Source organism: Salmo trutta, chromosome 14, assembly GCF_901001165.1.
Source record: "Salmo trutta chromosome 14, fSalTru1.1, whole genome shotgun sequence".
In the NCBI taxonomy this organism is placed as follows: Eukaryota; Metazoa; Chordata; class Actinopteri; order Salmoniformes; family Salmonidae; genus Salmo; species Salmo trutta.
The window spans coordinates 65,697,493-65,714,195 of record NC_042970.1 but is presented as its reverse complement, the minus strand read 5'-3'; the positions used below and the strand labels follow the sequence as shown (position 1 = coordinate 65,714,195).

The 16,703-nt window shown below is 42.7% G+C and overlaps 1 protein-coding gene across 1 annotated transcript; it reads left to right on the top strand.

Annotated features, from left to right (window-relative positions):
* The first annotated feature begins 125 nt into the window (after positions 1 to 125).
* Positions 126 to 13,366, top strand: LOC115208665 (uncharacterized). Its single transcript, XM_029776900.1, has 6 exons — positions 126 to 343; positions 2,434 to 3,145; positions 5,785 to 5,928; positions 8,772 to 11,737; positions 11,961 to 12,022; positions 12,116 to 13,366. The coding sequence occupies exons 2-5, from the start codon at positions 2,474 to 2,476 to the stop codon at positions 11,977 to 11,979; spliced, it is 3,801 nt and encodes a 1,266-aa protein (XP_029632760.1). The 5' UTR covers positions 126 to 343; positions 2,434 to 2,473; the 3' UTR covers positions 11,980 to 12,022; positions 12,116 to 13,366.
* The last annotated feature ends 3,337 nt before the right edge of the window (positions 13,367 to 16,703 follow it).

Sequence of the window (16,703 nt, the reverse complement as noted above, 5' to 3'; positions counted from 1 at the left end):
CATTAAGCTTCACATTTCTTTTCAGGCATAACATTCATTGGTTCGGTATTAGAAAATGCCATGCTCTTCGCACTCCGTTCTATTGGTGGCAGTATAGGAATGTCGATCCTATGAAACTGAAATCATAGACCAATAGACAGGAAACGAGTTTATGTTGGTTGACCAGTTGCCGTTGTAACAAATGTAACCTAATCTATATAATTTATATGAAAGTCAAAGCATTCAGATTTTTAAGAGAGACTGGTATGCTAATTGTTTGACACCACAATATCCAGAATGAGACCGCGAACACCAAGACCTGCGCGAGGGTAGAATCAGCGCAGGAGAAGGGGGCAGACTCGAGGTAAACAATCACTAGCTATAGTCAATGTTTTCCACCACTTATTATGGAAAATGTGCAATGTAACTATTTCAATGTGGCAATTGAATGTATTTGTCGATATTCTATCTGGCATGCTTGCATTTACAGACGTTAGCTAGCAAGGTATATGCCAGCCTGCTCTGAAAATTACATTACAAACTAGCTAGGTAGTTAGCTATAGTTAACGTTAGCTGGCTAACGCTTGCACATTTCAGCTGACATTCAGAACAATAACGTACAAGCAAGCTAAGTTAACATTATAGAAGACAAATGCAACTACCTACTGTTGAGGTCGGAAGTTTTACGTACGCCTTAGCCAAATACATTTAAACTGGGTTTTTCACAATTCCTGACATTTAATCCTCGTAAAAAAATCCCGGTCTTAGGTCAGTTAGGATCACCACTATTTTAAGAATGTGAAATGTCAGAATAATAGTAGCGACTGATTTATTTCAGCTTTTATTTCTTTAATCACATTCCCAGTGGGTCCGAAGTTTACATACACTCAATTAGTATTTGGTAGCATTGCTTTTAAATTGTTTATCTTGGGTCAAACGTTTCGGGTAGCCTTCCACAAGCTTCCTACAATAAGTTGGGTGAATTTTAGCCCATCCTCCTGACACAGCTGGTGTAACTGAGTCAGGTTTGTAGGCCTCCTTGCTCGTACACGCTTTTTCAGTTCTGCCCACAAATGTTCTATAGGATTGAGGTCAGAGCTTTGTGATGGCCACTCCAATACCTTGACTTTGTTGTCCTTAAGCCATTATGCCACAACTTTGGAAGTATGCTTGGGGTCATTGTCCATTTGGAAGACCCATTTGCGACCAAGCTTTAACTTCCTGACTGTCTTGAGATGGTGCTTCAATATATCCACATAATTTTCCTTTCTCATGATGCCATCTATTTTGTGAAGTGCACCAGTCCCTCCTGCAGCAAAGCACCCCCACAACATGATGCTGCCACACCCGTGCTTCACAGTTGGGATGGTGTTCTTCGGCTTGCAAGCATACCCCTTTTTCCTCCAAACATAACGATGGTGATTATGCCAAACAGTTCTATTTTTGTTTCATCGGACCAGAGGACATTTCTCCAAAAAGTACTTTGTCCCAATGTGCAGTTGCAAACCGTAGTCTGGCGATTTTGGAGCAGTGGCTTCTTCCTTGCTGAGCGGCCTTTCAGGTTATGTCGATATAGGACTCGTTTTACTGTGGATATAGATACTTTTGTACTGGTTTCCTCAAGCATCTTCACAAGGTCCTTTGCTGTTGTTCTGGGATTGATTTGCACTTTTCGCACCAAAGTACGTTCATCTCTAGGAGACAGAACGCGTCTCCTTCCTGAGCGGTATGACGGCTGCGTGGTCCCATGGTGTTTATACTTGCGTACTATTGTTTGTATAGATGAATGTGGTGCCTTCAGGCGTTTGGAAATTGCTCCCAAGGATGAACCAGACTTGAGGTCTACAATTTTTTTCTGAGGTCTTGGCTGATTTCTTTTGATTTTCCCATGATGTCAAGCAAAGAGGCACTGAGTTTGAAGGTAGGCCTTGAAATACATCCATTGGTCAGAAGCTTATAAAGCCATGACATAATTTTCTGGAATTTTCCAAGCTGTTTAAATGCACAGTCAATTTAGTGTATGTAAACTTTTGACCAAATAGAATTGTGATACAGTGAATTATAAGTTAAATAATCTGTAAACAATTGTTGGAAAAATTACTTGTCATGCACAAAGTAGATGTCCTAACCGACTTGCCAAAACTATAGTTTCTTAACAACAAATTTGTGGAGTGGTTGAAAAACAAGTTTTAATGACTCCAACCTAAGTGTATGTACATTTCTGACTTCAACTGTATATATTGGAACTCAACTTGTTTGTTTGGAAGCCTGTTAATTAGTTTAAGTCTTTTTAGTGATGTCTTGCCTTGAACATGCATATATGGGCAAATAACATCCAATACATCCATAATCAACAGCAAACATGTTTATATTCATAACATACTTAACGTTAGTGTTTATATAGTTGTCACCCAGACACACAGTACAGTTCATCACCTCTTTTATTCTCTGCAGTGAACCTGGAGTATCAGCCCAGCTCAGGCACCTTGGCAGAATGTACCCAATGGATCCAGAGAAGCACAGTCACCAGAGGGAGTATGGAGAACCAGAGAAATGCAGTCAGCGGAGGGAGTATGGAGAACCGGAGAGGTACAGTCGGCGGAGGGAGTACGGAGGACCGAGCTCAGGACAATGGGACGATAGCCTTGAGAAGAGAGGCAATGGCCAGGCTATGCCCCGAAAGCCCTACAGTGACTACTCCAGCATGAGGAGGACTAGAGAAGGTGGGAAGGAGTATGGCGCTTCCTCTGCTATGAGCTACATCATGGACCCATCATCCAGAGACTGGGGCAAAGGCTCATTGAGGGGTAGCAGTGCTCCCTTCTCCCCAGACACAGATGGAGATACTGTGGACCTCAGTGTAGAGGACCTGGAGCTTGCTCGTAAGAAGAAGGAGCTGAAGGTCATAGAGGAAAAGATAGCTCGCAAGAAAGCTGTTCTTGCTATGCAAAAAGTTAAACGCGGAGCTAAGGACATGCCTGAAACACAGACTGCATCCGCAACAGCGAAGGGCATGTCTAAACAGAGGAAGGTGAACAATACAACATTCCAAAGATACAGTAATGTCACAGACCAGTCGTCACGCATATGCCTACCTCTTAAACGGAGGGTGCTGGACATTCTGAGTAAGCTCAGAAGAACACCGGTGCGGGACCTACCTCGTAAGGTATGTACCTATTAGTTCAATATTTATTAATCAGGGTAGGGTTCAATTCTGAATTGGTAATTGGTCTTTAATTCCCATAAAAGTATTGGATTTTAATTGGTCACACCCCACAGGAAGCAGAATTAAATTTGAATTAAAGAGTTAGTTCATGCAAAAATCTAGATTTTGGCCGAATTATCCTTAATTTATTCTATAAATCATTATGTTCATGTTGACGTTGTAGCCCTACAAGCTCGCCGTCATGTATAAAGTTAATAACGTGTAAGTACATTTATTTAACGTTCCGTCTTGGGGCATGACATTGGAGTAGCGTTCAAGTTAAGTCACGCTGAAATTACTATTAATCAAATATGGATTTCAATGTTTGCTCAAATGTTTGCTCGCACACACTCCATTTCTACTTCCTGTCTGTTGCAGCATGTCGCCCGTATTGAGAGGCTGATTAGTTAGGCCAAACAGGTGGGAAACACACAGGTGTGCGCGCAAAGCAATAACAGAAATTGGAATCCATGTTTGATTTGGAGGGGAGGGGGGTAGCATCCATCAATTGTATTGAATTATTTCCTGGGCACTGCTCGGCGAATCAACCGTCTACCAACCACGGAAAGTCCCTCTGACGTGGGAAAAGTGTCACCAAACAGGCACAATCTAGGGTCGGGAAATAAGATGCAAGGTGGGTAAGGGCTAGAGGTTGACCGATTATGATTTTTTTTTTTTCACCACCAATACCGATTATTGGAGGGCCAAAAAAAGCCGATACCGATTAATCGGCCGTTTTTTAAATTTATTTTTATTTGTAATAATGACAATTACAACAATACTGAATGAACACCTATTTTTACTTTAATATAATGCATCAATAAAATCAATTTAGCCTTAAATAAATAATGAAACATGTTCAATTTGGTTTAAATAATGCAAAAACAAAGTGTTGGAGAAGAAAGTAAAAGTGCAATATGTGACATGTAAGAAAGCTAACGTTTAAGGGCCTTGCTCAGAACATGGGAACATATGAAAGCTGGTGGTTCCTTTTAACATGAGTCTTCAATATTCCCAGGTAAGAAGTTTTAGGTTGTAGTTATTATAGGAATTATAGGACTATTTCTCTCTATACGATTACAGCCGACAACAGCCACCCACAAAGCAGCGTTACCCATGTAGAGTAAGGGGAACAACTACTCCAAGTCTCAGAGCGAGTGACGTTTGAAATGCTATTAGCGCGCACCCGCTAACTAGCTAGCCATTTCACATCGGTTACAACAGCCTAATCTTGGGAGTTGAAAGGCTTGAAGTCATAAACAGCGCAATGCATTGCGAAGAGCTGCTGGCAAAATGCACGAAAGTGCTGTTTGAATGAATGCTTACGAGCCTGCTGGTGCCTACCATCGCTCAGTCAGACTGCTCTATCAAATCATAGACTTAATTATAATATAATGAACACACAGAAATACGAGCCTTAGGTCATTAATATGGTCGAATCCGGAAACTATCATCTCGAAAACAAAACGTTTTTTCTTTCATTGAAATACGGAACCGGTCCGTATTTTATCTAACGGGTGGCATCCCTAAGTCTAAATATTCCTGTTATATTGCACAACCTTCAATGGTATGTCATAATTACGGAAAATTCTGGCAAATTAGTTCGCAACGAGCTAGGCGGCCCAAACTGTTGCATATACCCTGACTCTGCGTGCAATGAACGCAAGAGCAGTGACACAATTTCATGTTAGCAGGCAATATTAACTAAATATGCAGGTTTAAAAATATATACTTGTGTATTGATTTTTTTTTAAAAGGCATTGGTGTTTATGGTTAGGTACATTGGTGCAACGACAGTGCTTTTTTCGCAAATGCACTTGTTAAATCATCACTCGTTTGTCGAAGTAGGCTGTGATTCGATGAGAAATTAACAGGCACCGCATCGATTATATGCAATGCAGGACACATGATAACTACACATGGTTGATGATAATACTAGTTTAACTAGTGATTATGTTAAGATAGGTTTAATGCTAGCTAGCAACTTACCTTGGCTTCTTGCTGCCCTCACGTAACAGGTAGTCAGCCTGCCATGCAGGCTTCTCGTGGAGTGCAATGTAAGGCAGGTGGTTAGAGCGTTGGACTAGTAACCGGAAGGTTGCAAAAACGAATCCCCCCTGAACAAGGCAGTTAACCCCCGTTCCTAGGCCATCATTGAAAATAAGAATGTGTTCTTAATCTGACTTGCCTAGTTAAATAAAGGTGTAAAAAAAAAAAGGCAAATCGGATGCCAAAAATACCGATTACCGATTGTTATGAAAACTTGAAATCGGCCCTAATTAATTGGCCATTCCGATTAATCGGTTGACCTCTAGTAAGGGCTATACTGCTAGACCCCTGGGCTGAACATGTTCTTCAAACACTTCATTTTTTTAAAACTCATCCTCCTAAAACAAGTTATAATTACAGTGGTCTGCAGATATTCAAAGTTAGTTATATAGGTTGTCTCTAATTATGAATCATTCACTTTACGTGTTATTAAATGTAATGATAGAAAAACATACATTAAGAGTCTAAGAGGTAAATAAAACTGACCTTAGATCACTATTTAGAGACAACTGCATTACACATATTAAAATATTGTCTCTATTTTCCTCCAGGATACCCCTGCCAAGCTGAAGAAACAAAACAAGATGCGAGCATTGGAGCTGATGATTAGAGCTCCCCTAGAAAATGAAGAGGCCCATCCTCTGAGACTGAGAGTGAAGGTTTTAATGAACCAAAGACGCTATCCCAACAATGAGGTATGTAGCCATCACAAAATATAGAGGTCGGCAAAAGTATCATAAGGAAGTCAAGAAAACCATGGTCCCCCGATTAATGCAATCGATTTCTCCCATTGACTCCCTTTCCAAATACGCAGGATATGAAGTGCCTACTTACTTGTACGCTTCATAATATTTGTGTTTTTATAAGCCTATAGTTTTTTCTAAAATGGCACGGCTATATTAGTGTTATCCCTGTCAGCCACCTGATGCATCAATTGCTACCTAGCATGCGAACAGTCATTGAGATGGACATGTAGCATAGCTAGCCAGCTAAAAGCCAATCATTGCTGAATGAGTCATTCTGAGTAAAATGCAGTTGACAAAATGCAACCAAATACATTCATTGTGACAATCAGATGAACATAGCAAGCCCATGATAACACAAAGGTAGTGTGAAATGCACACATACAGTGGGGGGGAAAAGTATTTGATCCCCTGCTGATTTTGTACGTTTGCCCACTTACAAAGAAATGATCAGTCAATAATTTTAATGGTAGGTTTATTTGAATAGTGAGAGACAGAATAACAACAAAAAAATCCAGAAAAACGCATTTCAAAAATGTTATTAAATTATTTGCATTTTAATGGGGGAAATAAGTATTTGACCCCTCTGCAAAACATGACTTAGTACTTGGTGGCAAAACCCTTGTTGGCAATCAGAGTTCAGACGTTACTTGTAGTTGGCCACCAGGTTTGCACACATCTCGGGAGGGATTTTGTCCCACTCCTCTTTGCAGAACTTCTCCAAGTCATTAAGGTTTCGAGGCTGACATTTGGCAACTCGAACCTTCAACTCCCTCCACAGATTTTCTATGGGATTAAGGTCTGGAGACTGGCTAGGCCACTCCAGGACCTTAATGTGCTTCTTTTTGAGCCACTCCTTTGTTGCCTTGGCCGTGTGTTTTGGGTCATTGTCATGATGGAATACCCATCCACGACCCATTTTCAATGCCCTGGCTGAGGGAAGGATGTTCTCACCCAAGATTTGACGGTACATGGCCCCGTCCATCGTCCCTTTAATGCGGTGAAGTTGTCCTGTCCCCTTAGCAAAAAAACACCCCCAAAGCATAATGTTTCCACCTCCATATTTGACGGTGGAGATGGTGTTCTTGGGGTCATAGGCAGCATTCCTCTTCCTCCAAACACGGCGAGTTGAGTTGATGCCAAAGAGCTCCATTTTGGTCTCATCTGACCACAACACTTTCACCAGTTGTGCTCTGAATCATTCAGATGTTCATTGGCAAACTTCAGACGGGCACGGACCTTGCGGGCACTGCAGGATTTCAGTCCTTCACGGCGTAGTGTGTTACCAATTGTTTTCTTGGTGACTATGGTCCCAGCTGCCTTGAGATCATTGACAAGATCCCCCCGTGTAGTTCTGGGCTGATTCCTCACCGTTCTCATGATCGTTGCAACCCCACGAGGTGAGATCTTTCATGGAGCACCAGGCCGAGGGATATTGACAGTTCTTTTGTGTTTCTTCCATTTGCGAATAATCGCACCAAATGTTGTCACCTCACCAAGCTGCTTGGCGATGGTCTTGTAGCCCATTCCAGCCTTGTGTAGGTCAACTATCTTGTCCCTGACATCCTTGGAGAGCTCTTTGGTCTTGGCCATGGTGGAGAGTTTGGAGTCTGATTGATTGATTGCTTCTGTGGACAGGTCTTTTTTACAGGTAACAAGCTGCGGTTAGGAGCACTCCCTTTAAGAGTGTGCTCCTAATCTCAGCTCTTTACCTGTATAAAAGACACCTGGGAGCCAGAAATCTTTCTGATTGAGAGGGGGTCAAATACTTATTTCCCTCATTAAAATGCAAATCAATTTATAACATTTTTGACATGCGTTTTTCTGGATATTTTTGTTGTTTTTCTGTCTCTCACTGTTCAAATAAACCTACCACTAAAATTATAGGCTGATCCTTTCTTTATCAGTGGGCAAACGTACAAAATCAAATACTTTTTTCCCCCACTGTAAGCGATACGTAAATGAAGCTAAGTTTGATGGGGCAGTGTTAATGCAAGCGGATCAAACACATTTTGTTTGTTTTAGTGCTGAGCGATTAGTGCTTTAATTATTAATTTTTTTAAACATTAAATGCATTGTGGGTTGAATGCTCTAACAGAGTAAAACAATTAATAAAAGTACCATGATGGTAGTGACTGCCAATTACTGCTTATCACTTATTAACCATCATTTATTCACATTACTTTAATTTAATAAAATATTTGTGTATATTAAATTTGTTTTATTTGGTGACTTTATTTCATTCCAAGTCATCATCTCGTCTCTATAGAGCTGCTGCCTATGCTGTCTTAGAAAATCGCTATTTTGTAGTTCTTCAAAGTAAATAAGGCATACTTTTATGACTACCTGAAAATACATGATCTAGTTGGTATTCAGCAGAGATGCCTCACAGAGCAACAGCTGCTCTCTATATCACCTTGCAATTGTGTATTCTTCTCTCTTCAGTAGCAGGCATAAAAGAAACAGACCGGACAAGTAGATGTGCAATGGATTATGGTCATTGTAGTTAATTATCACATTTTATGCGTTTTAATCATTTTATGCATTTTAATCATGTATAATATTGGCCTGTTGGAAACTACAATTCCCTACTACATCGCACAGTTCAGTCTGGATCTGATTTATCTTGAGAGAAACTGTGCGATGTCCGCATTGAGCTCACAGAAAAAAACTGAACGAAATGGTATTCAAATAATTGAACATACGCAAAATTTTGGTTAATCACCCAGCATTAGTTTGTTTATAGCTGAAGTGGATAGATATTCATTGATATTTCCTCATATGTTTCCTGTTAGGTATTCCCTAATGATAAACAACATAATCCAGCCATTCAGAGGCCAGTTCACTCACTCAGGACACAGGAGAAAGACATAGCAGCCACAGGCTTCCAGCGCTTCCTCAATGTCCTCAATGAAGGTGTGGACATCAACAAGCTCTCAAAGATCGTCAACGACGAAAATGAGCTACTCATTGTGGGCGAGGAGCTACCACAAGTTTGGCCGACTCTGCTCGAGGGTCATGTTGACTCCAGCAGTAGATCCAAGTCTTCTCCAGTTGAGGAGAAGGTGGTGAGGCTTGAGGATGAGCAGCGGTACGAGCGGATGCAGACCCTGCTGGAGATCGTTGGGCTGGACTTGGGGGTTGAGGAGTTGGGTCGGCTGACAGACAGGACCAATGATAGGCTGTATGGGAAGATGGGAGACTTGAAAAGGGACAGAGCCAGAGAAGGGGACAGTCCTACGAGAGGGAGATACAGGCAAAGATGCTCTAGTACCAGAGACAATGACAGAGTCAGAGAAAGGGACAGATCTGAGAGAAACCGAAAGGGAGACGGGCACAGACACTCTAGTACCAGAGAGCGAGACAAGGACATACCGGTAGTCAGAGAAACGAACAGATCAGAAAGGAACAGAGATAAAGACGGGGACGGAGACCCAGAGAAGGACTGGGACGGAGGCCGAGAGAGAGACCGGGACAGATCTAGGAGAGACGGGGGCAGATACAGATCTGAGAGAGACAGGGACAGAGACCCAGAGAAAGGCAGGGACGGAGGCCGAGAGAAAGACCGGGACGGAGTGAGAGACCAGGACAGATACAGATCGAGAGACAGAAACCGAGATCTAGACAAGGATATAGGCAGGTGGCTGCAAAGGACCAGAGACGGAGACAAACGTTCTAGGGCCAGAGACTGGGACAGCGAGAGTGACTGGAACAGCCACTCTAGTACTAGAGACTGTGACAGAGAAAGATCTGAGAGGGATAGGTATGGGGATGAGCCCAGGGAAAGCTCCATTGGGCTCTACTCATACTCAAAGGACCCTATATTCCCTGGTTCTCATCCTCATACATCTATGATGGCTACCTACTCCACCAACCAATTCTCTCAGTATATGGCATACCACAGCAGCCCCTACCCCATTGCCTTCCCTCCAGGGTGGGGTTATCCCCCTGGTACCATGCCTCCTGGTACCATGCTTCCTGGAATCATGCCTGCTGGTGCCATGCTGCCTAGTAACAAGCCCCTCCAACGTAACCCCCCTGGGTATTCACCGTACACCAACTTCCCCCCATATTACTCTAATGGCACCACAGCCTTTAACCAGACATACGCATACACCCAGCCTGCCAGCACTCAAGCAGTCTTCCGTAAGAGATGCAGATACATCCAACCCGCTAGCAACCGCAAGAAAAAGACACAGAAGCATGAAAGAGCCCTAGTGAAAGTGTCCTGTCAGATGGTGACAAAGAAGTCCCCCGCGGTATTGACCACTCAGATGGCGACAAAGAAGTCCCCTTCTGAACCAGGGTCCAAGATTAAAGCAAAGGGGAGAAACAATATATTCTTCACAGGTATATTCATGAAGAGTTATCACAGTCATCTAAAGAAGTTTCAGTATAATATGAAACGGCTTGCGAAGAGGAGGAATAAGGCTCACCAGCGCAAAAGAAAGCGATTGCTTGCAGAAGCAGCAGGGAAAGTGGCCCCTCACTTCCCCTTTGAACCGGAGCTCAAGAAAGACCAAGAAGGAGAAGCAATGATAGATGGGGAGAAACTACATGCTGACACTGCTGGAGAAGTGATCCCTCAGGAAGCTGCAAAGAATTTGGAGGCAGCATCTGAAACTGGGCCTAAGAAAGAACCAGAAGGCGAGAAACTACATGCTGATGCTGCAGAGAAAGTGGCTCCTCAGGTGACTGCAATGGACTCTGCGGCCCCCTCTGAAGAAGTGGTCCCTCAGGAAGCTGCAAATAATTTGGAGGCACAATCTGAAACAGGGTCTAAGAAAGAACCAGAAGGCGAGAAACTACATGCTGACACTGCTGAAGAAGTGGTCCCTCAGGAAGCTGCAAATAATTTGGAGGCACCATCTGAAACAGGGCCTAAGAAAGAACCAGAAGGCGAGAAACTACATGCTGATGCTGCAGAGAAAGTGGCTCCTCAGGTGACTGCAATGGACTCTGCGGCCCCCTCTGAAATCGGCCCCAAGAAAAAAAAGTTGTATCCAGGTATCTTCATGAGGATTCTAATGAGACGTCTAAAGAGGCATCAGTACAAGATAAAAGGGAAGAAGAAGCATTTTGCAAAGAGGAGGAAAAAGGCTTTCCAGTACAAAGGGAAGAGACCATTGGTAGACACTAAGGAGGAAGTGCCTCTTCTAGAGGCTGCAAAGGACTCTGGGAACCCCTCTGAACCATGGCCCAAGAAAAAGAAAAAAAAGAAAACACTAGAGGAAAAAGGAGGTATATACTACCCAGGGATATTCATAAGAGTACACAGAACCTATTTGACAAGGGGGAAACTGTCAAAGGCAAAAGCAGCTGCTGAAGGCACTGAGGCCATTTCTGAACCAGCACCCAAGATTGAAGGGGAGGGAGGAATGACAGAAGGGGAGGAATTGCTTGCAGACACAACAGAGAAAGGGGTTCCTCAAGTGGCTACAAATGACTCTGGGCTTCCCTCTCAACCAGGGCCCAACAAAGTTTCTTCATCTCTTTCTGGTTCTATGTTAGAAGAGGAGAAACTGCTTTCAGATCATGTGGCGAAAGTGTCTGTAAAGGGCCCTCAGGTCCTTTTGGAAACAAAGGCTGAGAAAGACCGAGAAGGAGAGGACGACGCAATTATAGATGGCGAGAAACTGCTAGCAGACCCTGTGGAGAAAGCGGCTATAACGGGCCCTGGCTTCCTCTCTGAACCAGAGGCTGAGAAGGAGACAAGGGGAGAAACAACAAGTGGCATGAGAATTGATGGAGGAACAATAAGGTTGGTGTTTTTTTTTTTTTTTTACATTTGTATTGCATTGTAATGTCTTTGGTATGGAAGTGAAGTTCTCCCTTGGTTATCTGAATTAACCTCATCTTAGTGAAAACCTGGGTATGTTGACCTTTTGTCTACCTATAACTTAGTGTTCACCATTCAACCACATTTTGTCCTTGTTACGGCAAAAAGCCTTTTAATGACATTGAATTTCTTAAATGTTCCTCAGCTTGAAGAGTTCAACCTGAAGATGGCCACGCCTAACATAGCCTCAAAGGATGGCTAGCTGTTGTAAGTAAAAGCACCAGAAATACATCTGTTTCAAGAGAACATGATTGTATTCTATAGCAAGTCATTCATCTCAACTATTTCTCTATTCTGCAGATCTTCACTTGGTATCATGAGCTCATCTCCCACTAGAATAGAACCTGCTGCTGACCCATCCAGACCCTATGGACATCAGTTGGCTTACATTCTTACCTATCAACCATTTATAGATTTGTAATGACGCTAACAAAGGATTTGTTCAAGTTTAGCCTTATCCTTAAATGCTTCGCATTGAAGTTATTTTCAGTGTAATTTATTGGTATTGTGGGTGGGGTATGGGTAGGGTCTAGCACATTCATATATGCTAAGTTCCTTTAGCGCCTATTGATGATAATATCTTCTGGCCGGGGGAGTTTAATTAAGAGCCCCGACCCTTGCACTAAACGTTAACACGCATCGCTTGCGGTCCGATTTTGGAACATAAGGAACTATCTTTCATATCAGCAGGACAAAAATGCACATTTATTGGGTTAGGGTTCCCACACGGCCATATTTCCATGTTACAGTGCTTGTTTACGGGAAACGGACAGAAGACGGAGTCGACTACCTGTGCTAATTACCGATCTGCATCTCCAAAACCCTGTGTGTAAACGAAAGATGGACGCCACAAACTCGTTGTCACTGAAAAATACTGTCGGCTGCAACTGTAAAAAACAGTTTTATAAACTGGGTGGTTTGAGGCTTGAATTCTGATTGGCTGAAAGCCATGGTATATCAGACCATATTCCGTGGGTATGACTAAACATTTAGTTTTACTGCTCTAATTACATTGGTAACCAGTTTATAATAGCAATAAGTCTCCTCTGGGGTTTGATGTATGGCCATTATGCCACGGCTAAGGGCTGTGTCCAGGCACTCCGTGTTGCGTTGTGCTTAAGAACAGTCCTTAGGCGTGGTATATTGGCCATATACCACAACTCCTCGGGCCTTATTGCTTAAATAACAGTAGAGTAAGTGTATATTTTGCATATGAAAGTAGATGGCTTTATGTTTATAGAACCGTACTGCAATTTAGATGGAGTATTTGGCTGCCAGAGACAATTTGCCTGTTCTAAACCAAATAAGCGCGTGGAGTTTACTTGGTCTGGTCATGTGGTCAGGAAAAATTCCTGGCCCTAGGCATAGTGCATGTGTATCAATGCGATGAAAAGACTATTGATGGCATTATGTTTGTAAGTTATCATGCCTGATAGCTAAAAGTAAGAACTGCCCTTGTTTCATTCCCCAGTGCAGTCAGTCCTCCTATTTCTATAGATCATCTTTCACTTTGTAAATAAGGATTTGAATAAAATATTCTGTCTATTGTAAGTGTGTAGTGTATAATATTTCAAATTAACTTCAACCCATTGAGCTTCACATTCCTTTTCAGGGACAACTTCCATTGGTTTTGTATTAGAAAATTCCATGCACTTTCGCATTCTGCCCTATTGATGGCAGTATTGGATTTTTGATCTTATGAAACTGAAATAATTTAACTAGAAGTAGGGTCCTGGAAACGAGTTTGTTTTATTTCAAGTCAAAGCACTCAGATTTTTCAGACTGATTGTGTGCATGCAAGTTGTTTGAACAGATCCAGAATGAGACAGCGAACACACACAGGCCTGCGCGAGGGTAGCATTAGCGCAGGAGAAGGGGCAGACTAGAGGTAAACAATCATTACAAGCAATGCTTGCACCTTTTAAGTGGCAACGTGACTATTTCGATTGGGCTATTTTATACATTTGTCGATATTCTCCTACATGGCATGCTTACATTTACACTATTTAGCTAGCAAGCTATATGCGGGCCTGCACTGAAAATTACATAACTAACCAACACATTTCAGCTGACATTCAGAACAATATCTTACAAGCGGGTTAGCATTATATAAGGCAAATGCAACTACCTATATATTGGAACTCGTTTGTTAGAAGCCTGTTAATTAGTTTGAGTCCTTATGTCTTGCCTTGAACATGCATATCTGGGCAAAGAACATCAAATATATCATCAACGACAGACATGTTTATATTCATCACATACTTAACGTTAATGTTATAGTTGTCACCCAGACACACAGTACAGTTTAGCACCTCTTTATTCTCTGCAGTGAACCTGGAGTATCAGCCCAGCTCAGGCACCTTGGCAGAATGTACCCAATGGATCCAGAGAAGCACAGTCACCAGAGGGTATAGTATAGAGAACCAGAGACATGCAGTCAGCAGAGGGAGTATGGAGTACCAGAGAGATGCAGTCAGCGGAGGGAGTATAGAGAACCAGAGAGATGCAGTCAGCAGAGGGAGTATAGAGAACCAGAGAGATGCAGTCAGCAGAGGGAGTATGGAGTACCAGAGAGATGCAGTCAGCGGAGGGAGTATAGAGAACCAGAGACATGCAGTCACCAGAGGGAGTATGGAGAACCAGAGAGATGCAGTCAGCGGATGGAGTATGGAGAACCAGAGACATGCAGTCACCAGAGGGAGTATAGAGAACCAGAGACATGCAGTCACCAGAGGGAGTATGGAGAACCAGAGAGATGCAGTCAGCGGATGGAGTATGGAGAACCAGAGACATGCAGTCAGAGGAGGGAGTATGGAGAACCGAGCTCAGGGCAATGGGACAATGGCCTTAAGAGAGACAATGGCCAGGCTATGCCCCGAGAGCCCTCCAGTGAATACTGTAGCATGAGGAGGACTAGAGAAGTTGGGGAGGAGTATGGTGCATCCTCTGCTATGAGCTACATCATGGACCCATCATCCAGAGACGGGATCAAAGGCTCATTGAGGGGTAGCAGTGCTCCCTTCTCCACAGACACAGACGGGGACGTTGATGGAGATCCTGTGGAGCTCAGTGGGGAGGACCTGGAGTTCCTTTGTAAGAGGATGGAGCTGGAGATCATAGAGGAACAGATTGCTGGCAAAAAAAGATGCTCTTGCTATGGAAACGTTTGGGCCTGAATCAAAGGCCATCCGTAAACAGAAGACGAAGGACAAGGAAATGTTAAAAAAAAAATCCAATAAGGATGTTACTCTTAAAGCGAGGGTGAATAGCATTTTGAGAAAGCGGGCATGGACCAATGAATGTCACTCAAAGGTATGTGCATGTTACATCTGTATTTATGAATAGATTTATTTCCTGATGTTTGGATGCACTGTTCTGTTCCATTACATAGACTGAGAGGCAGTAGAATAACCACCAAGTGCAGATCTAGAATCAATTACCCATAAACCTGTCCCATTAACCATTTAAAGGTAAAAATACTAAACTGACCTTAGATCAGTATTCAGGGACAATGTAGGCTTGATCAGCATCATACATCTTCAAATTATTTCTTAATTCTTTATTGTATGTCCCTTTCAGGAAATTTGTCTTACATCACAAACTCAACAGCACAACTTCACCACATATACATAAATACAATAGGGATGTGCTTCTTTCCCTTTCAAGATGATTCGATATGTATCTAGATACATGGGCTCTGATATGATACGGGAACGATATGTTTTAGTTTGAAATGATTCGGTTTGGTTAGAGAATTAATAGATTTGGTGCATAGACACGTTCATTTTCCATTCTAAACTCAAATATGCTACTGAATGAAGCTCATGAGCTGGGCCTCTGAGCTGTGTGTGTGTAAATTGTATACAGTGCCTTCGGAAAGTATTCAGACCCCTTGACTTTTTCCACATTTTGTTAGGTTAGTCTGATTTAAAAAATTATTAAATCGTTTTTTTCCCTCATCAATCTACACATAATACCCCATAAGGACAAGCAAAAACCGTTTTTTATGCATTTTTGCTCATTCATAATTGAAAAAACCCCCCCGGAAATTATATATACATAAGTATTCAGACCCTTTATTCAGTACTTTGTTGAAGCACATTTGACAGCGACTACAGCCTCGAGTCATGCTGGGTATGACTCTACAAGCTTGGCACACCTGTATTTGGGGAGTTAATCCCATTCTTCTCTGCAGATCCTCTCAAGCTCTGTCAGGTTGGATGGGGAGAGTTGCTGCATAGCTATTTTCAGGTCTCTCCAGAGATGTTCAAGTCCGGTCTCTGGCTGGGCCACACAAGGACTTTAAGAGACTTTTCCCAAAGCCACTCTTGCGTTGTCTTGGCTGTGTGCTTACAGTCGTTGTCCTGTTGGAAGGTGAACCTTCGCCCCCAGTCTGAGGTCCTGAGCGCTCTGGAGCAGGTTTCCATCAAGGCTCTCTCTGTACTTTGCTCCGTTCATCTTTCCCTCGATCCTGACTAGTCTCCCAGTCCCTGCCACTGAAAAACATCCCCACAGCATGATGCTGCCAAATCAAATCAAAATCAAATCAAATTTATTTATATAGCCCTTCGTATATCAGCTGAAATCTCAAAGTGCTGTACAGAAACCCAGCCTAAAACCCCAAACAGCAAGCAATGCATGTGAAAGAGGCACGGGGGCTAGGAAAAACTCCCTAGGAAAAACTCCCTAGAAAGGCCAAAAACCTAGGAAGAAACCTAGAGAGGAACCAGGCTATGAGGGGTGGCCAGTCCTCTTCTGGCTGTGCCGGGTGGATATTATAACAGAACATGGTCAAGTTGTTAAAATGTTCATAAATGACCAGCATGGTCAAATAATAATAATCATTGTAGTTGTCGAGGGTGCAACAAGCACGTCCGGTGAACAGGTC

Bases quoted from the DNA above. Each gene is read 5' to 3' on its own strand.
- LOC115208665 (XM_029776900.1), top strand. From the start codon at position 2,474: ATGTACCCAATGGATCCAGAGAAGCACAGTCACCAGAGGGAGTATGGA. The intron at 3,146-5,784 runs GTATGTACCTAT...ATTTTCCTCCAG, and splicing joins TGCGGGACCTACCTCGTAAG to GATACCCCTGCCAAGCTGAA. The intron at 5,929-8,771 runs GTATGTAGCCAT...GTTTCCTGTTAG, and splicing joins GACGCTATCCCAACAATGAG to GTATTCCCTAATGATAAACA.